This window comes from Ursus arctos, unplaced genomic scaffold, assembly GCF_023065955.2.
Source record: "Ursus arctos isolate Adak ecotype North America unplaced genomic scaffold, UrsArc2.0 scaffold_20, whole genome shotgun sequence".
Lineage (NCBI taxonomy): Eukaryota > Metazoa > Chordata > Mammalia > Carnivora > Ursidae > Ursus > Ursus arctos.
This window is the reverse complement of record NW_026622875.1, coordinates 30,550,862-30,578,709: the sequence shown is the minus strand read 5'-3', so window position 1 is coordinate 30,578,709 and position 27,848 is coordinate 30,550,862. Positions and strand designations below refer to the sequence as shown.

The window sequence follows — 27,848 nt, the reverse complement described above, 5'->3', positions numbered from 1 at the left end:
AGTCATTAAATGGGGCTAAATGTTTGGGTGTTTGTGTATCTGTGTTCTTGAAATACCCTCCTTTATGATTCAGGTAATAAGTGATGGTGCTTATTTATTATGTTATTATAACCAATTATTATAAAAGTTTTCTTTTTTTTTTTTTTTTTATTTATTTATTCATTCGACAGAGATAGAGACAGCCAGAGAGAGAGGGAACACAAGTAGGGGGAGTGGGAGAGGAAGAAGCAGGCTCATAGTGGAGGAGCCTGATGTGGGGCTCAATCCCAGAACGCCGGGATCACGCCCTGAGCCGAAGGCAGACGCTTAACCGCCGTGCCACCCAGGCGCCCCTAAAAGTTTTCTATATAGACAGACAAATTTCAGTTTGGAAAAATGTTTGATGGTACTTCCAAACCTAAACATCCGAATGCCTGTGGCCCAATAATTCTCTTCCTTAGATGAAAAATGAGTACCTGTGTCCAACAAGAGACATGTACAAAATGTCCATAGAAGGCTTATTTGTAGTAGCTGAAACACTGAGAAATGTCCATTTAGAGTAGAATGGTTAAATAAATTGTGGTATAGTCTTACAATGGAATACTACTCTGCAATAAAAGAAGAACGTACAATTGGTGTGCATGACTGGATGAATCTCAGAGACATGATGGATGAAGAAGCTGGATGCTAAAGAGTGCATACTATGTGACTCCATTTACATGAAGTTCAAAAACAGGCAAAACTAATTTGAGATTAACCCAATCTCAGAATAGAGATTAATCTTTGAAGGGGATTTTGACTGGAAGAGGGCATAAAGAATCTCCTGGGATGCTGGAAGTGTTCTGTATTTTGACCCAAGTGGATGATTACAAGGGTGATAAATTCATCAAGATTAAGAGTTATGTATTTTAATGTAAATTATACTTTAATTTAAAACAAATGATAAGAATGCCAAGAAAAGTACCCTTTAAGTGCTATAGGAGATCAGAAGAGAGGTAATTATGCTGCTTGGGAGAATCAATGAAGGTCTTGGAAGAAACAACATTTGACCCAAAGTAGGTTTTGAATAAGGTGAAAGATGAGTCTTAGCTTTCCAGAGTTAGCAAAAGCACAGAGCTGGGGAATCATGGCACTTTTAGAGTGAATGATGAGTATAGTTCAGTGGGAATGGCTCTTGGGGTACATGAATGAAGTTGTGAGGAAAGGTAGGTTGACATCAAGTTGTAGAGGGCTTTATTCTGTAATATAGACAATAGTGCCACAGAAACCTTTTGAGTGGAGCTATGATCAGAGCTTCAGGAAGACTGGATGATAAATTACAGAGGGGAGAGAGGGGAATTTAGTATATCAGTCTGAAACCTTTTATAATATCCATGCATGAGGTTGTAGGACCTGAAACAATATGACAGCAGTGGGCAGGACATGGAAGGATGACAGTTAACTTGATAAGTTCAAATGACTGAAGTTACATTACATCAATATGTAAGATGTGATAAGAGAAGGTCAAGGATGAATCCAAGTTTCATCACCCAAGGGTGAGTGAGAAGTTGGAAAGATAGATTTTAAGCAGTGGTGCTGAGTTTAATGGTGAATATCCTGGGTGAAATATGGAGAGAGAATGAGACAGGGAAAGAGGAGGAGGCAGGGAGGGAGGATGGCAGGGAGAGAGGAAGAGAGAGAGAGACAGAGAGAAGAAAGGGAGGGAGGGAAGGAAGGAGAAAAGAAGGAAGGAAGGAAGGGAAGTAGGAAAGAAGGAAGGTGGGAAGGTGGGAAGGAAGGAAGTTAGTTAGTTACAAGCAAGGCCCTAGATATCGGGAAAATATCAAAACTTGTCTGTTTGAATTCCTCCAATACCAGAACTGTGAAACAAAAACTAAAGTGTAAGAAGGTTATCTGGGGGTGATTTCATGAAACAGAAACCAGTGAGTGGGGAGAGTGAGTGAGATGGGGAAGTGAGAAAAACCATACAGGGCATATTACTGAGCTGGTTGCTGCTGTGGGAAGAGGGATCTAGAGGAAACATTCATCTATATATTTTAGGTTTGGGGATCCTCTTTTTGCATTCTTTCAGAGCTTTTATGAAAATTCTTGCCCATCTATAACTATTTTCTAGCACTATTATGAATTTCCTGTTGAAAAATTCCTCATATTTCTGGGAGTTTTGGGTGGAAAGGGGAGGCAGTTATCACTATCTTTTTTTTGTTTTGTTTTAAAGATTTTATTTATTTATTTGACAGAGATAGAGACAGCCAGCGAGAGAGGGAACACAAGCAGGGGGAGGCGGAGAGGAAGAAGCAGGCTCCCAGTGGAGGAGCCTGATGTGGGGCTCGATCCCAGAACACTGGGATCACGCCCTGAGCCAAGGGCAGACGCTTAATGAATGAGCCACCCAGGTGCCCCAGTTATCACTATCTTGATCGAATCTCTAGACTATTTTTTTGTCAGGTTTTTGGAGTGTAGTTGACACACAATGTTACATTAGTTTCAGGTGTACAACATAGTGATTCTACAAGTTTATGCATTATTCTCTGCTCACCACAAGCAATCTCCAGAATAGTTTTTAAATGGAAAAATGCTATATGTTATTCCTGATCAGGAATAGTCATCTACTATTCACTTGTTAGTTTTCAATATTTAATTTGTATAGGTCTAAATATGTCTCCTATAGAAAATAAACTTTCTCCTGGACAAAATAGGAGAAATGGATAAATTCCTAGAAAGCTATAGCCTATCAAAACGGAAGCAGGAAGAAATAGAAAATTTGAACAGACCAATTACCTACAAAGAAATTGAATCAGTAATCAAAAAACTCCCAGCAAAAGTCCAGGACCAGATAGCTTCATAGGTGAATTTTACCAAACATTTATTATTTTTTAAAGATTTTATTTATTTATTTGTGAGAAAGAGAGAGAGAGAACACAAGCAGGGGGAGGGGCAGGCAGAGGGAGAAGCAGGCTCCCCACTGAGCAAGGAGCCCGATGTGGGACTCAATCCCAGAACCCTGGGATCATGACCTGAGCTGAAGGCAGACACTTAACTGACTGAGCCACCCAGGTGTCCTAAACATTTAAAGAAGAGTTAATACCTATTCTTCTCAAACTTTTCCAAAAAATAGAGTAGGAAGGAAAATTTCCAAATTCATTCTATTAGGCCAGCATTACCCTGATACAAAAACCAGATAAAGACACAACAACAACAAAAAAAGAGAACTACAGGCCAATATCTCTGATGAACATAGATGCAAAAATCTTCAACAAAATATTAGACCGAATCCAACAATACATTAAAAACATCATTCACCACGATCAAGTGGGATTTATTCCTGGGTTGCAAATGTGGTTCAATATTTGCAAATCAATCAACGTGATACATCACATCAATAAGAGGATAAAAACCATATGATCATTTCAATAGATGCAGAAAAATCATTTGACAAAGCACAACATTGATTCATGATAAAAACCCTTAATAAAGTAGGTTTAGAGGAAACATACCTCAACATAATAAAGGCTTTATATGAAAAACTGACAGCTAACATCATACTCAATGGTGAAAAACTGAGAGCTTTTCCCCTAAGGTCAGGAACAAGACAAGGATGTTCACTCTCACCACTTTTTTTTTTTTTAAGATTTTATTTATTTATTTGAGAGAGAGTGTGAGCAGGAGCAGGGGCAGAGGGAGAGAATCTCAAGCAGACCCCACGCTGAGCATGGAGCCCGATGCTTCATGCTCGATCTCACAACCCTAAGATCATGACCTGAGCTGAAACCAAGAGTTGCACACTTAACCAACTTAGTCACTCAGGCACCCCCCCCCCACTTCACCACTTTTATATAATATAGTACTGGAAGTCCTAGCCACAGCAATCAGACAACAAAAAGAAATAAAGGACATCCAAATTGGAAGGAAGAAGTAAAACTTTCACTATTTGCAGATGACATGATACTATAATTAGAAAACCCAAAAGACTCCACCAAAAAACTACAAAAACTGATAAATGAATTCAGTGACGTCAAGGATACAAAAATCAATGTACAGAAATCTGTTGCATTTCTATATAACAATAATGAAGCAGCAGAAAGAGAAATTAAGAAAACAATCCCATTTATAGTTATACCCAAAATAATAAGATAGCTCGGAATAAACCTAACCAAAGAGGTGGAAGACCTGTACTCTGAAAACTATAAACTCATTGATAAAAGAAATTGAAGACAACACAAAGAAATGGAAAGACATTCCATGCTAATGGGTTGGAAGAACAAATATTGTTAAAGAGTCTGTGCTGTCTAAAGCAGTCTACACATTTAATGTAATCCCTATCAAAATACCAAGAGCATTTTTTTTCACAGAACTACAACAAACAATTCTAAATTTGTATGGAACCACAGAAGACCCCAAATAGCCAAAGCAATCTTGAAAAAGAAAACCAAAGCTGGAGGTATCACAGACTTCAAGTTATATTACAAAGCTGTAATAATCAAAACAGTATGGTATTGACACAAACAGATCAATAGTACAGGACAGAAAGCCCAGAAATAAACCTACAATTATATGGTCAATTAATCTTTGATAAAGGAGGAAAGAATATCCAATGGGAAAAAGACAATCTCTTCAACAAATGGTGTTGGGAAAACTAGACAGCTACATGAAAAGTAATGAAGCTGGACCACTTTCTTCATCATACACAAAAATAAACTCAACATGGATTAAGGATCTAAATATGAGACCTGAAATCATAAAAATTCTAGAAGAAAGCACAGGCTGTAATCTTTCTGACATCAGCTGTAACATCTTTCTAGATAAGTCTCCTGAGGCAAGGAAAACAAAAGCAAAAATAAACTATTGGGACACTTCAAAATAAAAAGCTTCTGCACAGCAAAGGAAACAATCAACAAAACTAAAAGACAGCCTATGGAATGGGAAAACATATTTGCCTATGACATATCTGATAAAGGGTTAGTACCCAAAATCTATAAAGAACTTATACAACTCAACACCCAAAAAACAAAGAATCCAGTTAAAAAATGGACAGAAGACATGGACAGACACTTCTCCAAAGAAGGACATACAGGTGGCCACTGTTGGCCACATGAAAAGATGCTCAATATCATTCGTCATCAGGGAAATGCAGATCAAAACCACTGTAAGATATCACCTCACACCTGTCAGAAAGTCTAAAATCAAAACATAAGAAACAATAAGTGTTGATGAGGATGTGGAGAAAAAGGAACCCTTGTGCACTGTTGGTGGAAATGCAAACAGTACAGCCACCATGGAAGACAGTGTGGAGGTTCCTCAAAAAATTAAAAATAGAACTACCCTGTGATCCAGTAATCACACTACTGGGTATTTACCCAAAGAGTAAAAAAATGCTAATTCAAAGGGATACATGCATCCCTATGTTTACTGCAGCATTATTTACAGTAGCCAAATTATGGAAGCAACCTAAGTGTCCATCTATAGATGAATGGATAAAGAAGTAGTGGCATGTGTGTGTGTGTGTGTGTGTGTGTGTGTACACAATAGAATATTATTCAGCCATAAAAAGAATTGAAATCTTGCCATTTGCAACCACATGGATGGATCTAGAAAGTATAATGCTTAACGAAATAAGCCAGTGAGAAAAAGACAAATACCATATGATTTCACTCATATGTGGAATTTAAGAAACTAAACAAACGAGCAAATAAATAAGGAGAAAGAGAAAGAGAGAGAAAGAGACAAATGAAGAAACAGATTCTTAACTATAGGGAGCAAACTGATGGTTACCAGAGGGGTAGTGGGTGGGTAGGGCATGGGTGAAATACGTGATGGGAATTAAAAGTACACTTATTTTGATGAGCACTCAGTAATATATGGAATTGTTGACTCACTATATTGTATACCTGAAATGAATATAATACTGTATGTTAACTATACTGGAATTAAAAATTTTTAAATAATTAATTAAAAAAATAAAGAAACCATCTTAATTATCTGTTCTTAAAGCAATTTAAATCCAAAAGAATGATTCTATTAGCTTATAACATAGACAGTTAGAAATAATGATTTATAAACCTAAGAATATTCCGTTTATTAAAAGCTACCTTGAGAATAGGACACTAAAACTCTTCCTGCTGAATGAAGTCATGTTGTACGAACAAAAAACCCCAATCTCAGTGGCTTACAACAGCAATTTCTTGCTCATGTTGCATGTTGGCAGCTGCAGAGCAGCTGCAAGTCAGCTCTACCTTTCCTCCCATTCCAGTACCAAAACTGAAGGAGCAGCTCCCAGGTGGGACGTGCTGTTCTCATGGCAGAGGGAAAGGCAAGAGAGCTAGCAGATACACTCAATGGCTCTTAAAGGTCCTGCTCAGACATGACAATTTCCCCATCTGCTCACATGCTATTGACCAGAGCAAGTCACATGACAAAGCCCAATGTCAAAAGAGTTGGGGAGCCTATTCTTCCTGAAGGGAACACTTCCTGCAAGTCACAAGAGATGTGACTATTTGGGAACAAGTATACAGCCTACCACAATGCTTCATTCAGCTTTCAAATCACATCTTTCAAACCATAGCCAATAAAAATAGATCTACAAAGCATTATTCCAGCCTTTTCCTCATATATTAAAATGTATCTTGAAAATTACATAGCTTGCATGAGTTACGAAGATTACCTTGGAAACAACACATGTGAAGAAGTTAGGTTTTGCTCCTCTGTTGCTAATGCCTTGCAAATTATTTTAGTGCAGGTGATGGTTAATTTTATGTGTCAGCTTGAGTGGGCCACGGGGTGTCCAAATTAAGCATTGCTTCTGGGTGTGTCTGTGGGGATGTTTCTGTTGAGATTAGTATTTGAATCCATGAACTCAGTAACTTAGATTGCCCTCTCCAATGTGGTTGGCCACCGCCCAATCCCTTGGGGGCCTGAATAGAACAAAAGGCAGAGAAAGGAGGAATTTGCCCCCTTTTTGCTGCCTTGAGCTGGGATTTATCTCATCTTCGCTTGTCCTTAGACTAAGACTTAGAAGGTCGATTCCCCTGGTTCTTAGGTCTGTAGATTCAGACTGAGTTATGCTACCAGCTTCCCTGGGTCTCCTGCATGCAGATTGTGGAATTTCTTGGCCTCCATGATTGTATGAGCCAATTCCTCATCATAAACCTCCATATCTATCTATATCTAAATCTATATCTATATTATAGCCTATTGGTTCTTTTTCTCTGGAGAACCCGAACTAATATAGTACACCAGCACAGGAGATCAAGAAGACCCTGGAGAAGCTAAGAAAAATGAAGTTACAGAAGAAATAAAGATTCTGTTTACTCCTTTAGAGCTGTCCTATACTTATTTTGATGTGGTTTATTTATATATTTATAATATGCTAAATCTATAGCATGTGGCATAAACACTTATAATGATGCCAAAAGCTAAATATACTCACAGTTCACTATAAGCTATCTTGAGAATGTAGCACTAAAACTCATTCCTCCCTGTGGGCCGGAACCTCTGGCACAGAGGGATGTAAGTTTTTTAAAGGTGTTTGTGTTCTGAGACTCCTTACCAACTCCCTCAAGCTCCATAGGCTGGTCCAGTATTTGAGGGACTTTGGAACCTTGGACAAAGCTAGAACCATCCAGTCTCTGAATGTGCAATCCTGTAGCCTTTCTTCTCTTTGGTCCAATTAATTGGCTAATGTTTGAAACATCATCTTCTCTGGACACCACAGCAGAATTGGTCATAAGGGAATTCCTTGGGGGCAGAATGTCTTGCTCATCTTTTTCCCCCCCAGTCCCAATTTGGAAAGCATTAAACAAAAAAAACAACAAACAAAAAACCCAAACTCATTCCTGTTGAAGAGGGAGGAGTCCAATTAGCCTAGATTTTTTTAGAATGAAGGTCAGAGCAGCCTCTCTGCAGAGAGCCCATTTGCTGGTGATCTTGAGGCCTTGCTGATTTTGGTGCTTTCACAGTGGAGGAGAGACTGGGGCTGGGACACTTTGCCTAAGATGACTACCTCATTACCTGGCAGCCCACACAGTTTCCCTGCCAGTTTGGTGAGATATTGTGCTAGAATGGCTCAATATTCCCTGAGAGGTGGCATTAGAATTCATTTTTAATGTAATGGCTCTCAAGAGAAGGACCTACTAGAAATCCAAGTTGGTAAATATGATGGGGGATGGTGGTGTGCTACCACCCCAGGTTCAAAGATGGAAAGAAGCTGTGGTCTTTGTGGTGTTACTGGTGATTTCCTACTTTCTCTCAGTTCCCACTTTTTAAGGATGTCCTGAGGTCACTTTATTTCAAGGAGACTCCCCCGCCCCCAGTGCCAGGTGTAAGCAGCTCCTGCTGTGTTGGCAATAGCTATGTTTGAAGGGGGCCTGACTCTACCCCTCACTTACAACACAGAGGGGTTGTCATGGTCTTGAGGGCCTACAGCACCAGTGAGGAACCAGGCAGGTGCCTCATAGTCTAGGATGGATGCCACAAGACAGAGACCAGCAACAGGGGCCGCCTAGGCCATGATTCACCAAGGAGTTACTGTTTGTGCCAGTACCTTCGGCAAGAAGAGTTTGCAATCCCCCCTGAGACCCTGCCAGATGATGGACAGATGTATGGAGAGGGAGCTGAGGTTTCAGAAATTATGAAGATAAGTGCTTAAGGGGAGATGAAGGTTAAACTGTGCATATCTTTTCCACAGCCCTACTTTGGGTTGAGAGCCTGAGAAACACCTGCTCCATCTACCTTTACAGATTTTTCTTCACTCCCTGTGGTCCTGGAGACTGAAGGATGTAGAAAATGGCCTGACGGAGGAGATGAAGGCAGGAGCTCTGTTATGTATTTGGGCCCGACTGTCATCTAATCTTAGCCAGTCACTTCTCTCTCTTGGGCATCAAGAAACTTAGAAATGAGAAGGACCTACCACTCCTAGAGACATGGTATGGGACATATGAAGTAATAGATGAAGGGCTACTCTGAGCTCTTCAGAAGAAGGGGCTTATATAAGTTACCTATATTACTAGTCACCTTGTTATTTCTTGGATTTGATTTTTGTATACTTCAAAGGAAAAGATAGTAACTAAATATATGACAAGACTTTCTTGCTGGAACTATTTTTGCTTACCATCAGCAGAAAGCCAGTAAATTATACTTAACCCAAATTTACCAAATAATGTGATACCTGGTCTATTATATAAATGTATTAATACATTGCAATGGTGCCAGCCAATTACTTCTCATAACTGTTTTCTTTTTTTTTTTTTTAAAGATTTTATTTATTTATTCAACAGAGATAGAGACAGCCAGCGAGAGAGGGAACACAAGCAGGGGGAGTGGGAGAGAAAGAAGCAGGCTCATAGCGGAGGAGCCTGATGTGGGGCTCGATCCCATAACGCCGGGATCACGCCCTGAGCCGAAGGCAGACGCTTAACCGCTGTGCCACCCAGGCGCCCCTCATAACTGTTTTCTAACATATTGTTTGTCTTTTTCTTAAAATACTTAGTGCTGATTTACATACTTATATATTTATATATGTGAGGACTATCAATGCATTGTTATCTGAAATTCATCTTCTCCTTGGCTAGGTGTCACTGGGTAAGTTTCTCTTGAACATATTACTTATTACAAGTTTATAGTACCCAGTCTCCTGGTCACCTCCCAAGCTCACTATTCCAAATTCTAAACCCTTAGACCCTCAGACCCCCTGGTACTCGTAGCTGGAAGAGAACCAGTACCCTCTCCTCAGATCTCATATCAAGAACTGCAGGGACCACATGAATCAACTTAAGATGCTTTTAAGTGCAAGTAACAGAAGCAGCTTAAATCATAAAGAAAATTGTTTCTCTTTAACAATTCACCCAACAAAAACAACTCACCCAATAAGAAGTGTCCAAGGAGGATGGTGGCTCAGCAGTACTTCCAGTTCCTTCTATCTCTTTACTTCCATTCTCAGCATGGTTAGCTTTTGTAGTTGGGATTGTTCTTTTGTAGTTGCCCCAATGGTTGAAGCACTGCCACATATCAGCCACCTCCATACAACAGTAACCAAAATCCAAACAAGGGAGAAGGGCCATATGTCACCCTCTTTTTTCATCTTTTACAAGAGCGGGGAAATATTTCCTACAAGCTTCCAGCAGACTTAAGTTTCATTATTAGACAAGGATGCCCACTCTCGCCATTACTATTCAACATCGTACTAGAAGTCCTTGCAACAGCAATCAGACAACAAAAAGGGATAAAAGGTATCCAAATCGGCAAAGAAGAAGTCAAACTGTCTCTCTTCACAGATGACATGATACTCTATATGGAAAACCCAAAAGAATCCACCCCCAAACTACTAGAACTTATAGAGCAATTCAGTAATGTGGCGGGATACAAAATCAATGCTCAGAAATCAGTTGCATTTCTATACATGAACAATGAGACTGAAGAAAGAGAAATTAGGGAATCCATTCCATTTACAATAGCACCAAAAATCATACATTATCTCAGAATTAACTTAACCAGAGACGTAAAGGATCTATATTCTAGAAACTACAAATCAGTCTTGAAAGACATTGAAGAAGACACAAAAAGATGGAAAAATATTCCATGCTCATGGATCGGAAGAATTAACATAGTTAAAACGTCCATGCTACCCAGAGCAATCTACACTTTCAGTGCTATCCCGATCAAAATACCGATGACATTTTTCAAAGAACTGGAACAAACAGCCCTTAAATCTGTGTGGAACCAGAAAAGGCCCTGAATCGCCAAGGAATTGTTGAAAAGGAAAAACAAAGCTGGGGGCATCACGTTGCCGGATTTCAAGCTGTACTACAAAGCTGTGATGACAAAGACAGCATGGTACTGGCACAAAAACAGACACGTAGACCAATGGAACAGAATAGAGAACCCAGAAATGGACCCTCAGCTCTTTGGGCAACTAATCTTTGACAAAGCGGGAAAAAACATCCAGTGGAAAAAAGACAGTCTCTTCAATAAATGGTGCTGGGAAAATTGGACAGCTACATGCAAAAGAATGAAACTTGACCACTCTCTCACACCATACACAAAGATAAACTCCAAATGGATGAAAGACCTCGATGTGAGACAGGAACCCATCAAAATCCTAGAGGAAAACATAAGCAGCAACCTCTTTGACATCGGCCACAGCAACATTTTCATGACACATCTCCAAAGGCAAGAGAAACAGAAGAAAAAATGAACTTGTGGGACTACATCAAGATAAAAACCTTCTGCACAGCCAAGGAAACAGTCAAAAAAACTAAGAGGCAGGGGCGCCTGGGTAGCGCACTCGTTAAGCGCCTGCCTTCGGCTCAGGGCGTGATTCCGGCGTTATGGGATTGAGCCCCACATCAGGCTCCTCCACTGGAAGCCTGCTTCTTCCTCTCCTACTCCCCCCGCTTGTGTTCCCTATCTGGCTGGCTGTCTCTCTGTCAAATAAATAAAATCCTTAAAAAAAAAAAAAAAACTAAGAGGCAGCCCATGGAATGGGAGAAGATATTTATAAATGACACTACAGATAAAAGACTGGTATCCAAGATCCAAAAAGAACTTCTAAAACTCAATACACAAAAAACAAATAAATCATAAAATGGGCAAAAGATATGAATAGACACTTTTCCAATGAAGACATACAAATGGCTAACAGACACATGAAAAAATGTTCAAAATCATTAGCCATCAGGGAAATTCAAATCAAAACCACACTGAGATACCACCTTATGCCAGTTAGAATGGCAAAAATTGACAAGGCAAGAAACAACAATTGTTGGAGAGGATGTGGAGAAAGGGGATCCCTCCTACATTGTTGGTGGGAATGCAAGTTGGTACAGCCACTTTGGAAAACAGTGTGGAGGTCCTTTAAAAAGTTAAAAATTGAGCTACCCTATGACCCAGCAATTGCACTACAGGGTATTTACCCCAAAGATATAGACGTAGTGAAGAGAAGGGCCATATGCATCCCAATGTTCATAGCAGCATTGTCCACAATAGCTAAATCGTGGAAGGAGCCGAGATGCCCTTCAACAGATGACTGGATTAAGAAGATGTGGTCCATATATACAATGGAATATTACTCAGCTATCAAAAAGAATGATTTCTCAACATTTGCTGCAACATGGACGGGACTGGAGGAGATAATGCTTAGTGAAATAAGTAAAACAGAGAAAGACAATTATCATATGATTTCTCTCATCTATGGAACATAAGAAGTAGGAAGATCGGTAGGAGAAGAAAGGGATAAAGAAAGGGGGGTAATCAGAAGGGGGAATGAAGCATGAGAGACTATGGACTCTGAGAAACTGAGGGCCTCAGAGGGGAGGGGGTGGGGGAATGGGATAGACTGGTGATAGGTAGTAAGGAGGGCACGTATTGCATGGTGCACTGGGTGTTATACGCAACTAATGAATCATGGAACTTTACATCAAAAACCAGGGATGTACTGTATGATTACTAACATAATATAATAAAAAAATAGTATTATAAAAAAGAAAAAAGAAAATATTTCCAAAACTTAGAAAAGGCAGGAGAGATTATTGAGTCTTCTTTGAGCACAATGCTGAACTTAATTTCCTATTGTCTGGGCTATTTTATAACTCCGTAGAGGCAGAGGCTAACTTGAATATTTTTGTCTAGAAGAGATGCAAATATTTATTGTTCATTGGAACAGACAGCTCGGGGGATCTGGTTTATGGCCCTGTTGGCCACTAACCAGGTTTGTACCTAACCCAACTATCCTCTTGTAAATACTTTAGCTCGTCAAAGACTCTTTGACTCTGTTTTAACATCTTACTAGTTTCCTCATTGATTAATAAGTGGAACAAAATCCTTAACGTGTTCGTTTTATATTTTCATGATATTCATAATTTTACCGTTTTGAAAATTATACTTTAACATTGGCCAGAATTTGGTCACACCATATACCTAAACCAGTCACCCCAAAGGGAAAAGAGATTACCTCAATTTATTTCCAATAATATCCTCCACATTCACTCCCTTCCCTCCTCATTGCCCTTACCTACCAGTACTGAGGAGGGCCCAGCCTCCCCAGGGCTCATGGGGTTCTGATATTAAGGGAGAAGAGCAGAGTAATAGTCATTGTGTAGGTGCTCAGCAGTTCCTGTGATACCAAGGGAACCCCAAGAGTGGTCATAGAATAGGCCAAATTTTATTTAACCCTCTATTTGTTAACTATAATTGTTTTGCCTTTAATCTTTAAGTAGTCAACATCACACTTATGCAGAGCCCAGCTCTAGATGTTGTGGGAATATAAGAAGGCAGGAGAGAATATTGATTAAAAGCAAAGCTTCTATTTTTTTTTAATTAATGAATGAGCCCCACTAGATGGTATTTATCTTTGTGCCAGGGATAGTGCTTTTAAAATCAATATACATTTACTGAGCATTTACCATGAGTAAAACAGAACTATGATACTTTGTAGAGTCAAACAGACCTGTTTGTACTCATAGGCAAATTATTGGGCAAATTAGCCTCTCGAAGCCTTGTTTTTCTCATCTCCAGAGTGCGCATAAGGATAGTAGCATAGTGCTTTAGGTGATAGCACTGGGGTTTGTTTGCCGTGCGAAGAGGTGGCCCAGACCTGTGTTGTCCACCTTTATTCTTCCCCTTCCTCTCCATTCTTGAAAGCATTGCTTATTCCTCTGTAATTCTCCGAAGACTTTAGGAGAATAAAGATTATTTGAATTAGAGGAAACTCCTGCCCTTACATACAATTCTAATTGCATTCCTTGTTTGAGTGTGTGGCTATTTGTCTCCATAAAGTAAAGTAGATGGGCTTTCTGAGTGGCTCTTCTTTGGCCCTATTCCTCAGCCATGATTTATAGCTTTGTTGTGGATGACTGAGGTCTGACCACATTGCTACGCCTGCATTATCACTAATTGTAATGGTAAAAAATCAATTATTTTTATAACTGATATTTCTAGTGTTAACTGATAACAGTACAGTTTTGTGGGCATGTACTTAAGAGCAATCATTTGTTGGGAGAGAAGTTTCCTTCTGAATGTAAATATCTATATTGGTAACTTTATAATTATAAATAATTTTTAATAAAGTGATGAGAACTGGGTTCCCCTCTGCCATCTTTTATAGTTATTTGCGTACTTTTCCTTTATCTCTCCAACCTGATTGTAAGCATGATGGGATATATGGCCTTGTCTTATGAATCTTTATCATTTTTCACATTATGTTGTATAGCACATTGCAGGTAGTTGGCACTCCTTAATTGTTTTTTAGGATTAATAAATGAGCCCCACAAGATGGTACTCATTTTTGTTCCAAGGATAGTGTTTCTAAAATTAATGTACATTTATCGAGCCTCTACCAAGAGTAAAGAACAGTGTAGAAGAGGAAAAGATGATACAGACCTGGCCTGAGTTTTTGCCAAGGCTTGTGGAGGCATTGGTAGGGCCAGATCTTCTAGTCTCTCATAGGCCACATATAGTATTTTATATTCTATTCTGGAAGCAGTGCAGACCCATGGAAGGTTTTTAAGTTAGGGATTCAAGAGCAGATTTTAATTTTGTAAAGCCACATGCCTATGCCCAGCCGAAGTCTCATGAATACTGCTTGCAAATTGGGGTCTCCTGTATAAGCCTGATGACTAGATACACCATAGTAATTGATGCATACTATAATCATGAATTGTTAAAAAATATTCTTTGTGAAGTTGGAGAATTATATAGTCCATTTTGGAAAAATGTCGATCAAAAATAGTTTGAAAAGTTCAGGCACCTGTAAATCCAAAGATTCAATCAAGTTTAAACTACCAGTTTAATTAAACGATTATAGTGTTACAGGGGATAATATAGTCAGGTAAGATGCAGACCTTGTAGAGCTTAGAATTTTGTAAGAGTGATTGGTCAATTGTAGAATGTGGTGTGAAAAGAAGAACAGAAGTGGAAGAGTATGTCTAACTTGCTGATAGTAGTAGGAATGGTAGTTAAGAAAGTGATACAGGGGGGATCCTTTTCTAAGGTTGGGCCTCTAGGAAACAGCCCGGGGCAAGGATTGAAATGCTGATATCTGCCTTGGGTGGTATAGACCCAGGGTGGTGAGAGTGAGGACAAATTGAAACGAGGTGAGTGCGTGAAGCAGACAAGTGTGTGTTACTGTACTGGCCATCGATTCACAAAAAGCTGGAGAAAGACCCCAGCAGGCTGCCTGGCAGGGCTATTTGTATGGTTTATAAACACGGGTAGCATGCCTTAGGGAGAAAAAGAGAAAATGATTGCCCAGCTTCTTTCTCCTCTTGTCTCCTACTGGTCTACTTCAAAGGAGCTAACTCCCTTGCACTTTTAGGATGTGTCATCTAGTTCCTTACATTGCCAGTTGGAATGCTTGATTCCGTGTCCCATAGTGTGTGTTTCATCCTAGTCCAGATGTGGCAGGAGCACGAGGGCCTGACATCCTCAGGCAAGTGACTAATTGGCCTCCAGAACCAGCGCCTTTGGAAGGAAGGGGGTAGTCAGGGGACTCCAAGGAGGTACATGAAGTTTGTATCCAATACAGTCCTAAAGGACAGACAGGATTCTGAGAGGCAGAGATGAAAGAGGAAGGCGTTTTAATATGAGCAGTAACATAAAGGAAGAAACACGTGTGCTGCATGTAAGGTAAACAAGTGCTTTGTTGGCTTCAACAGAGATATGACCATTTCTTAGCCCATATTTTCTTGGTTTGTAGTTATTCTTGAGGTTTTTTTTCCTTTTAAAAGGTACTTCAAATATATAACTAAATGTTTATTCCTTCATTAGATTTTTTTTTTGTAGGAACAAATAGGTGTAAAAGGAGGCTACAAATGGAAGACTCCAAATGTGAAGCTGTCCTTGATTCAGCCAACAGTAGGGGTCCCGGAGGGTCTTGAGCAGGGAGTGGGATGTTGAAGAATGAAGGGGGAAGGATGATGGGGTTTAAACCACTCCCTATAGTTCATCATTCCTTTCTGCTTGATAGCCTCACACAACTTTCCTTTTGATATATTGGTGGTAGCAATAACAATAGAAGTATGAGCAGTAACAGTAACAACCACCACAACCTTGGCTTATCCCATAGCTTCATTCACATCTCTGTTGCAATGTCACTTTCTCCAAGGCCTTCTTGACCACCTGATCTCAACTATAAACTAGTCTTCCTTCCCTGCTTAGTCTCTAGCTCCTTGCTCTGCTTTATTGTTTTAATAGCATTAAGTTAGCAGACATCATAAGCACCTGATGGGGTTCTAATGTAACTTCATTGAACCATATGTGTGCTATGTGTGAACTGTATGGTGCTGATTGATGCTTGCTTTATTGATTAGTTCATTGTCAGTTTTTGAAAATATTCTATGTGTGCCTGAAAGAACATGCATTTTTAAGTTTGATGAAATATTCAATTTATGTGTATTAGCTCAAGCTAATTGTGTTTTTCAAATCTATAATTGTTTTACTAAAATCTATATCCTTACTAATTTTTTGCCTACATTAATTACCAAGGGAAATATGTTTTTTTTTTAAGATTTTATTTATTTATTTGACAGAGATAGAGACAGCCAGCGAGAGAGGGAACACAAGCAGGGGGAGTGGGAGAGGAAGAAGCAGGCTCATAGCGGAGGAGCCTGATGTGGGGCTCGATCCCATAACGCGGGGATCACGCCCTGAGCTGAAGGCAGACGCTTAACCGCTGTGCCACCCAGGCGCCCCCAAGGGAAATATGTTAAACTTCCCACTATGATTGTGGATTTTTCAATTTCTCCTTAAATTTTTATTAATATTAATTTTTCATAATGTATCTAAGCTTGTGTCAGAAGTTGCACACAAGTACAGAATTTAAAAATTTTCCCAATAGGGGCGCCTGGATCGCTCAGTTGGTTAAGCATCCAACTCTTGATTTTGCTCTGGTCAGGATCTCAGGGTCACGAGATTGAGCCCCGAGGCAGGCTCTGTACTTGGAGTGGAGCCTGCTTAAGATTCTCACGCCTCTCCCCCCGCTCTCTCTCTCTCTCTAAAATAATAAATAAATAAAAATTTTTGCAATAAATTACTTGATTTTTTCATTATGTAGTGATACACTTTTTTTTTTTTTTTTGAGAAGGAGAGAGAGAGAGAGAAGGTGCCCCTGCCTACGCAGGGTTGGGGGGGGGTGGGAAGAAGGAGAGGGAGAGAAAGAATCTTAAGCAGGTTCCATGCCCAGTGCAGAGCCCCAGCCTGGCATGATCTCAACAACCCTGAGATCATTACCTGAGCCAAAATCAAGAGTCTGTCGCTTAACCAACTGCGCCACTCAGGTGCCCCTGTAGTGATACTCTTTATCCTTAATTTACCTAATACTGCTTTTTACTAGTTTCTTTTGCCTGGAATATCTCTTCAATCCTTGTGCTTTTAACCTATGTCCTTACTTTTTTTTTTTAAGTGTGTTTCTTATAACAGTTCTTTTAAAATAGCTTAGTCCCTTTTCTCTGTGTTTTAATTCATGACTTTAGTCCATTGTGATTAACAATATATGGAATGTTTCTACCCTTGTATTTTGTGACGTACCTTTTTCTCCTTTACCTGCTTTCTTTTTCTGGTTTTTGAGTGAATGGTGGACAATGTATATGAAGTAGTGGAGAGATGTTGGGTGATACTATCTTCTTCTGGAGAGGATCTGATTTTTTTCTGGGGGGTAGTTATAGTAAGGGCAGATCACCTTGAGCTAATGGGGGACTGAGTTTGGTTTAAGGCTGGTTTCAAACTTTGTGAAGGCTGGTCTAGGTCCAGTTTGCCTTTCTATCTAAGAAGTAGGCCTTGAGGGTTTCCAGGACCCTTCCTCATCTTTGTGAATCTCCTGAAAACTGCTTAGTTTTTAACCTCTTAGCAGCCACCTTCTCCTTAATGTCTTCCCCTGAACAGCTTAGGATTCAGTTACGTGCCTCAAGGGTAAAAAGCCACGCAGAATATCGGACTCACTTTTGTTCTCTTTACTGGAAAAATTTCCCCTCAATTCCTGGCTGCCTTTGTAGCCCTGAACTGTAATTTTTGCCTCCTGAGCCCAGGAAAAGTGCTGCAAGCTCTAGCCCAGGGCATTCTGCTGATGTCAGCTGCCCTGAGAGGAACACACCACGCAGAATGTTTGGCTCAGCTAGAGCATTTCCTTTCTTTCCAGGGTCTGGCTCCTCAAGTGACGACTGCCTTCGCTTGCCTTAGGTGATCTCTGATATCTTCAAAGAACTGCTGCTGTTGTTTTTTTAATTTTACTCAGATTTTACATTGTTCAGATGTTTCAGTGTTCTCTATACAGCTGTGGAAGGTGGGAGATTTAGTGTGAAATAAGCTTACTCCATCATGGTTGGAAGCTCAGGTTTTATTCTTGTGTTTTTAATTTCAATCACATTTCTCCCCTAGAAATTCTATTTGGTTGGTTTTCAAATCAGCATCTTCTTTTTTTGGATAGTATCCATTTTCTATCTTATGTTTTCTATTCCTTTCTTTATGATTTTAATCTCTTAAAATATACTTATTTTATAGCTTGAATCCTTTTAGATTATCTGAAAATCTCAGGGGTGTGATTTCACTGTATGTTATCTGCTGACTCTTAGTTTGCATTTGCTTCTGCCAGATGCCCCAAGAGGGTATAAGCAGCTGAGAACCAATTTTTCTGTTAATTTCTTGGCTTGGGATTTCTGAAGCCATGCAGCTATTGCCTATTTGAATCCCAAATGTGAGTGAGCAGAGAGATACAGTTACGAGGTAAGAAGAGAGATAGATATTTTTTTCTCCGCTCAGAAGTTCAGACCTATACAGATCAACTTTCTTGTCATTTTGTTCACTTGTAAGTGGATGTTTCTTAGGTCATTCTTTCAGTTAAGGTACAAACCACTTACGGGATTCTGACGTATTTGTGTCTATATATTCCAATTCTTCACATTACATGGGCTCGAGGTCTTGGCTCTTGTTTGTGTGAGGTCACTAAAGACAGCCCATTGGTTACTGAGCTCAACACAACCCCCTAGGGCAGCTGAGAAATCAGTACCTACTGCCCACGCTGATTTTCAGTTTTCTGTTTGTATAAACCATCAGGGATTAGCTTCATTTTCTTGCAAGCTCAGCTGTGCATAGGTGAAGATATTTATAGACTTTATTCCACATTTTTTGGTGTTTTTTAAGTAAATGTTTTCAAGTTGTCTAGTTCTCTATAATTCCAGAAACAAAAGTCTTAACTGACATAATTTATATTGTTGGCTTATACATGTTATCTATTATAAAATATCATCTTGAACATTATTATTTCTACAAATACATAAAACCTGAACATTTGGATTTAATATATATAATAGGTTATATATATATATATATATATATATATATATATATATATAACATATAGCTACATATATGTTCTATAAAATATATATTATATAAATATACTTAACATATAATACATATTTATGTATAACATATAATATGTAATAGATTATGTATAATAGATGACAAAGCTTTATGATAACTGGTCTATCAACTGAGCGTATGGTTAATAGATACAGTGCTATGTAGATCATGCTACAGAAACACAATAAAATTTGACCTATTGAAATAATGTAAACCACGTCATTCTTTTCCCAACTACATGTTCTGCTTATTTTAAAACTTTGTTTTTATTTATTTATTTAAGATTTTATTTATTTATTTGACAGAGAGAGAGACAGCCAGTGAGAGAGGGAACACAAGCAGGGGGAGTGGGAGAGGAAGAAGCAGGTTCCCAGTGGAGGAGCCGATGTGGGGCTCGATCCCAGAACACCGGGATCACACCCGGAGCCGAAGGCCCCAGGCACCCCATAAAACTTTGTTTTTAAAACTCCTATTTCCTCAGGGGAACTAGAAAATGCTGTGGATTTGTAGCTTTTAAACACTGAAAGATATATCTGTGGGACTGTGTATTTATCACTTCACATACACCCATATATATTATCCATATTAGAAATCAAAAATTTTATATTTTGCATGAAATTTTATGTCCTTTTTTGCCTTTTTGTAGGATGATACTTCATCGAGACTTGAAATCAAAGAATATATTTCTGAAAAACAATCTGCTTAAAATTGGTAAGATTTTTAAAAATATACATTCCAGAAAGATGGGAGAATATATTCTAGATGTTAGCTGTATATCACATTCAAATATATAGTAGCTAGAAGTGTTAGAGTAATCACTGGTTTATTTTAACTTCTCAAACTTTTGTTTTTACTTGGTTGGAGCCAACAAAACCCAATTATTTTGTTTCTGAGTATCTGATATAAATTGAAGTGTAAGACATTTGCTATGTACTTGATAGATTAATAATTTTTGAGTTCCTTCTCCATGCCAGGCATTTGCAAGTAGTTAGAGTTGTTTTACTAACTCGGTTAATTAGTACAGGTTTCCTGCTTATTTTATGGCAAGCAATTAGCAGTTATCACAGATAATTAAAATATTGGTATCATGGATTTGTTAATTTTTAGTTCTTCTTCAGAACTGTACGTCCTCTCATAACAGTTACTGGATTGTTCGGTCTTCATGTAAGATGTTCTTAGAGAGGGAAAGCCTAAACGCATGTGACTAGTTAGAATAGTAAAGAGAAGTTAATGGATTTTATAGTCATGTTTTTAAACATGTCTCAGGTCTTTTATTTGAAATCTTTTCTTTATTGTAACGAAGAACAAACTCTCCCTCCTTGGATAAAATCACAAATCATTATATTCGGCCCTCCAGAATCATTTTGTTTGTTGTTAGGCAGACCTGAAATAGCTTTTTGTTTCAAGTTGCTGGTTCTCCATAATTCCAGAAATAAAAAGCTTTAGCTTACATAATTCAGTTTCCTGGCTCAGTCTTCCTTCTCCTATAAGGCCTGTGTTTTTAAAGCTATTCACCAGCCTTTTAAATTTAAAAGATACCATTTTTCTTTTCCTTCCCTTTGAATGGTATGAGTCATTGCATATTAAAATTGTCAAATTAGACAGTTGTTAATTTCCAGGCTGATTTTCATGGTTTTAAAGTATTCATAAAAATTGTTATTTCAAGGGGATTTTGGAGTTTCTCGTCTCCTAATGGGATCCTGTGATGTAGCCACCACTTTAACTGGAACTCCCCATTACATGAGTCCGGAGGCTTTGACACACCAAGGCTACAACACAAAGTCGGACATCTGGTGAGTGGGCAGTGGGCTAGTCCAGATGATGTATACATCTGCCGCACTGAGAGAACAATGCGTTTCGTTTTTAGGCTCATTTACTTGCTGCATCCACTCACTTTATCCTTTTGAAGTATGAGTCATTCTTTGATCAAAGTAAAGAGGGTTTTTGGATTTGAAACTTGATTATTTCCATTATATTGATTTCAAAAGTTCTCTTTATTAATAGATTAGTTTGGTTGGTTTGGATTTTTTTCTTCTTGAACCACAAGGAAAAGTTCTTAATACATCATAAACATTAAATGTTGATATGTTTCTGCTAGCCTATTAAAGTATTTGTAATCCTAAACACTGTGCTTTATTTTATTTAAGATCAACTTCTACCTCTGTGGGGAATGTATGGCTTTATTTATTTATTTTTCTTCTTGATGCTTTTAAGAATTTTTACTGAAGTTATTGGCTTTTAAGAATAAATTTAAATAAAAAAATTGGGGGGTTTTCAATGATAGATGCATCTGAGATTTCTCCATTTATCTGAGCTCTTGTACCAAAGGAATTTCTTATTCTTTGTCATGGAACCAGTTTAAATCTCAATGCAGAAGCCATGTGGAAAATTATATTCTATTGTTAGCAATAGATCCTATTTAGGGAAAATCTCTTTTCCTTTGAAGAGGAATCATATAATTTTCGGCTTGTTAAGAGTTGAAAGGACAATCTAGCTGAGAGCCTGTTAATTAAGTAAATAATTATTGTATGCAAATCAACTTAAGTGTTCTGAGCTTTCAAAGATGAGCAATGTGAAAGATTATGTCTACTTCATTCTTCTAAAGAGGATAAAGTAGAAAGTTACCTTTCCTGTGGTTAGGGCAAAGTAAGCACAACAGGGGATGTGCCTTTGGATTTTCATAAGGGTCATTACTCATGTTCTTGTTCTGGTGCCTCCCAAGTGGGAGAGAACACTGTCACAGTAGTTCTGGCTATGGCCGATAACCATCCATTCTGTCCCTTCAGTTCACTCTTGTGATTATTCATTTCTAGGTTCTTCAATGGGTTTTGTTTTGTTTTGTTTTATTTCATTGTTAGCCTGTTTCTACCCTGATGGTCTTTTCCAATTTACCTATCATATTTTCTCTAATCATAACCTTCCCCTAATACCCTCCCCCCAAACCCAAACCAAAATAATAGACAAAAACTGCAAAGATATGTTCAAATGAGTTACCTTAAATTTTGCTTTATTGAGCATCTACTATTTGCCAGTCACTGTGTAATAGCCCTTAGGGTATAAAATTAAAAAAGTAATAGGATTCCTCCCCTGAGGAAGAGTCTTCTTGCTCTTTTTAGAGTGCTTTCTTCAGTTTGAGATCAGTCTTGGGCTTTGGATTGGATTTGAGTTACCTATTTACATCTCTTTTTATACTTAACTTTTTTATTATTGTGGGCATTTAAAAAAGATTCAGGGGCGCCTGCATGGCTCAGTTGGTTAAGCATCTGCCTTCAGCTCAGGTCATGATCCCAGGGTCCTGGGATCCAGCTCCGTATGGGGCTCCCTGCTCAGTGGGGAGTCTGCTTTTCCCTCTCCCTCTGCCCCTTCCCCAACCCCCTTATGCTCTCTCTCTCTCTCCCAAATAAATAAATAAAATCTTCAAAAAAAATAAAAATAGATTCAAATATATAATCTCTTCATGATTAAAATTACATGCTATGCCAGAAAGATGTTTACATCATGTCATTTGAATTAAGACTAAATTAATTTATGAAGCCCATCGTTAAGCCTTTGGCATTACATGTAGCAAGAAAGCTGGCTCTTTGGGGCAGGTATCTACATCTGTTTGCCAAATCAGATGTGTCTCCCCAGAAACTTGGGCAACAGTACCCACAGACAGAGGAGTAAAGCATATAGACTTTTTGTCTCAATTGTGTCTGTTGTAGTTATTTTTTAAAAAACTACTCCTAGTACTGCATAAAGAATTATAGAATTATTCCTAATATGGGAATTATAGGACTATCATAAAGAATATAGGAATTATCAGGAATATCAGAATTACAGGGATATAGACTAATAGAAATAATATTGCTATAATGTTTTAGGTTTACAAAAGTAATACCTGACTCAGGCAAAACTTAAAAAATCTAAAACCTCCCAAATATAAAAATACAGGAGAATTTTAATATATTTTGTGTGAGCTTTAGGTCAGCTTTCCTTGCAGAGATTATTAACTGTTCAGCAAGTACAAGCTAAGGATTTATCATCATCCTGACCCCAAAGAACCACCTTATTATGAATTTAGTAATTACCTTGGTTGTATCTGAATCAAAACGAGCTTATCTGGTAATGAAATTTCTATTGCTGAACTTAAAGTGGAAAGAATAAAGAGAACTATTAATTATAGTGGCAGATACATAAGTGTGATGAGTAATCTTTGGGAGACACCCTTAGAAAAATTAGATTGAATGGGGTTGAGAGTTTGTTTGTTTGTTTTAATCTCAGTGTGTAGCATCTGTTTACTGTTTCCAATTGGAAACACTTGTGAATAATTGACGGGTGTTTTGTTTTAGCACTAATAGCTGTACATATTATATTTATAATGCCTAATGAAGAATTGGTATAATACTAATTATATTTCATCTGTTAATGTTTGCCCATTGTAACCTTATCCTCTTTCTGCAATCTGTTAAACCTTTTGGGATTCATTTATTTATAGCAATCAAGTACAGATAAGTCTCTCTCTTAAAAGTGGTTTAGGTTCCATAAGTTTATAAACACTTATTCAGAAAGTTAGGATAATTAGGTTCATTGAGGACAATACTTTGAATACTGCCGATCTATATAAGCAATTGCTGAACACTTTCCCCCCCACAGGAAAAATATAATATATGAGTTGTGTTCCTAGGCCATCTCTTTAAATTGATTTAAATTATGAATGGTTAGAATTTATTATTTTGGTAGGAGAAACAAATGAAGGACAATACTATTGGAATAATGGTGCTGTAATTAAACAGAAAAGAAACAGAATATTTCATTGTCGGTCTTATCTATCTTGTTGTGAGAGGTCAACCAGATGGTTCTTTGATCTTGTGGCCCTATATTCTTTGGGTGAGTAAAGTGGAGGGAATGGTGGTGGGAATAGTAGAGGTGCCAGAGTATACTGTGAAGGTCTCAGGATTTTGCAAAAACCTGAGATCTGGTCCAAGGGTTGGCTACATAAGGGATACTGTAGGAGTCTAGTTCACACTCAACACTGGATTCAGACTTTAGTGATGTTGGGCAGAAGTGTCAGACAAGGATTAGCTATAGGTAGAAGAAAACAGAGAGGAACCAGCACCTGCCTGACCTACCAGAACTGAGAAAGTATCCTCACAGGAGAGCGTTCCCAAATTGGACAGGAAAAGGGAGCAGGGTGGAGAACAAGCCTATTTTCCAGTGAAGGATTTAGGAAAGGCAGAAATACAGGCCACCTTGGCAGCAGTTTTTGTAGTTAATGTGGGGCCTGCAAGTAGCTGGCAGCCAACAGCCCCATCTTGGTGAAGGAAGCTCTGGAGCAAGAGAGTCCATTTCTCTCAGCTTCCCATGGTCTGAGAAATTCTTGTATGGATTTAGAACTAAGCTGTTGGGCAAGGTATGCCTTTCTAGGAAGTGGGAACTGGTGTCATTGTCATTATTTTCACTTAACAGAAGCTGAAGTAGGAAAACATTTCAGTCAAGTGCAGATTTGGGTATTAATATCTTTTCTCAATGACTACCATGAAATGACTGATACGAAATCTGAGCATAATATCTAGCCTGGTCAGTTTTACAAAGGTCACAATACAACTGCAGCAACAGAACCAGGATTGCTGCTGTCTATGGACTGCTTACTCTGCGATTGACAGTTAATGTGCTAAGTGCCTTATATCCCTATATAAACATATTTGTTACTACAAAAAAAATCATACTATATATATTTCACAACCTGCTTTTTTTTACTTGCAAAAGGAAATATTGCACTGCCGTAACAAAATATATCCATGTATCATTTAAATGTTTGCATAGTATTCTATACTTGGGCACAGTAATTTTTCAACTAATAATGTTTATTAAACATTGTGTAATGTTTTCTTTGAAGATTTTCTCTTTGTTTTTGTCTTTAAGCATTTTTAGGGCACAATGTATCTGGGTGTGGACTTGCATTTATCCTACTTGGAGTTAGTTGAGCTTCTTGGACATGTGGATTAATGTAGTTCATCAAACTTGAAAAGCTTTCAAGAATTATTTCTTTGAGTATTTTTTTCTCTTTCTCTCTCTCTCCTTGCCTTCTGGTACTCCCATTATGCATGTGTTGTTGTACTTCATGGTCTCCCACATTTCTCTAAGACATTGTTCATTTTTCTTCATTTTTCTCTCTGTTCTTTAGATTGCATATCTGTCAGTCTATCTTCAAGTTCATTGATTCTTCTGCTAGTTAAAGTCTACTGTTGAGCCCCTTTGGTGAATTTTTATTTCAGTTCTTGTACTTTTCAACTCCAGAATTTCTATTTGGTGTTCTTTTATAATTTCTCTTTACTGACATTCTCCATTTGATGTGACATTTATATCGTACTTTATTTATTTAAACATGGTTTCCTTTAGTTCTTTGAACATATTTGGAAGTCTTTATCTGTTAAATCTGACATCTGAGACCTCTCAGTTTCTGTTTCCTGCTCCCCCCACCACGCTGTGTATAGATATTTTCCTGTTTCTTTGCATATCTCATAATTGGTAAAAACTGGACATTTTAGATAATATATTGTATCCAATTCTGAACACTTATTTTCCTCGCTCCCCCATCTCTCTGGGTCTTGGTATCGTTTGTCTCTTTACTCATTTAGTGACATGCCTGGTTATTCTAGTGAAATGTATTTCCCTTCCAGTGTGAAATGTCTAGTGTTGATCTTCAGAGTATAGCCTTGGTCACGTTCACAGTTAGCCTTGGGATGACAGTAGTTTTAGCAAGGCTCTCTGTCCTTTTCCCTGTTCTCTCTGCTTAGCTGTTTCTGCTGGTATTACAGCCAGTTGTTAGCCTTCACTAATTGCCAACTCATTGCTTTATTATTTTCAAGAATGCCCTGAGACATGCATTGCTCTCCAGTCTCTTCCAATTAAATTTGAGTCTCTTTGCAGATGTAGTCTTTGAGGCTAGTCTTCAAGGTTTGAAATTTGCCTATTCTTAGCTATCTCTTTCCCTGATTTTCTCTGATAAGGTAGCTAGCCTATAGTTTAGTTTATTGTACTCACAGAGCTACCAATTTCCTCTTAATTGCTCCATCAAAATCTTCATTGTTTCTGAGACCTGGAGTTTAAGCTTCAATATCCTTCCCTTTGTTCCAAATAAAATCAGTCTCTTTGGGGAGAGCTTCTGAACCCTCTGTTTTTATAGCCTGCCTTAGCCCTGGGCAAAATCTCTGAGCACTGTTCAGGAGCTGGAGGCAGAGACACGGCCCACTTTTCTTAGAGTGACGGTCCTGCTCATGAGCAGGCCAGGGGCAGTAACCTCTCTTCTTGGCTTGACTCTCCTGGCATGGAATGTCCACCCTGTGAGCAAGCAGGTGCGAAGGTGATCAGGGCCCCAGTATTCTCTGCCCACTGTTCCTGAGGTAGAGCCTCCATTCTACCAGTAGGGACTAGGTAGAAAAAAGGAGCCCTTAATATCTTGGTTACAGTCACCTGGAATTTAATCTCTGTAACACAGAGCTGGGGTGAGGAGAAATACTGGGAGCCTACCCCTCCTGGAGAGGTATCTAAGCCCAGGACAGGTTTCTGGAGGAAGTGAGAACCCCATCTTATTGGCCACACCCACTCAGAGTGAAATTTTTGTCACTCAAGGGGCACCTTGCTACCTAACTTTGTTGAAAATGTTGGCCATGGTTTTTGGTTTTGCTATCAAACTGCTCTGTTTTACATGGAATTTAAGAAAGATCCAGAAACTATGCTTCTGATGTAGCTGCCATTTTTCTCCAAATATTCAGAATAAAAATTTTAACAAAATCCTTGAGTGATTTGTAGGCATATTAAAGCTCAGGGAGAACCAATAGAGGTTCTGGGACGTGACAGGCCCTTATAAAATGGTTGCTATATAACATTGCTCCTGAAGTATTAGTTCAAGCCGTCCAGTGTCTTTCATTATATTTGGATAAAGTTTATATTGATATTCAACTCCACCTCAGTATAGACTTAAATATTTAGATTACCACACACTAAAGCAAAACCCGCTATTCTTTTATTACATTTCTATTACTATTTATTCAATTGCTTAAGTTATGTGTACACTTTTCTAGGTGGATATTAGGATGATTCTCAATTATGTAAATAAAAATATTATCTAGAAGATCAGTAAAGCTGCCCCAACCGACTGGAGTCAAGCATTGCTGTGGGTTAGGCTTCTCTTGGCAGAGTCTGGGCAGATATCAAAAAGGTAAATTTAGTTACCTTGAGACAAGAAAAGTCTGAGTTACATTTTCAATTCATTATCAAACTGTGCTTCAGAAATCCTTTGGGTAGTTCTGGGCAGCTTGGACAGATGGCAAGTTTATGGAGTTCAGGTGTAATTTGCTTCACACGCACCTGATCCCAGCCTTCCCTTTCACTGCTAAATTCCCTCCCTTAGGGACTTATTTGCTTACTTCTTCACAGTTGGTTGTATTTTGGAAAAAAGAAAGGAATGCAAATCATAGACTTCTAACTGAAATGCACTTCTGCCTTGTTTTGTTTTTTCAACTTGCCCCCATCTTTCGCCCCAA

At 38.5% G+C, this 27,848-nt stretch overlaps 1 protein-coding gene across 12 annotated transcripts in view; it reads left to right on the top strand.

Annotated features, from left to right (window-relative positions):
• The window catches only part of NEK11 (NIMA related kinase 11), a 244,767-nt gene that overhangs the window by 62,752 nt on the left and 154,167 nt on the right, over window positions 1–27,848 (top strand). For all 12 annotated transcript variants that reach the window (XM_057315970.1, XM_057315969.1, XM_026497009.4 and 9 more), the window contains 2 exons: window positions 19,967–20,031; window positions 20,987–21,113. In XM_057315970.1, coding sequence (XP_057171953.1) covers window positions 19,967–20,031; window positions 20,987–21,113 — 192 coding nt within the window. The remainder of the gene's footprint in view (window positions 1–19,966; window positions 20,032–20,986; window positions 21,114–27,848) is intronic.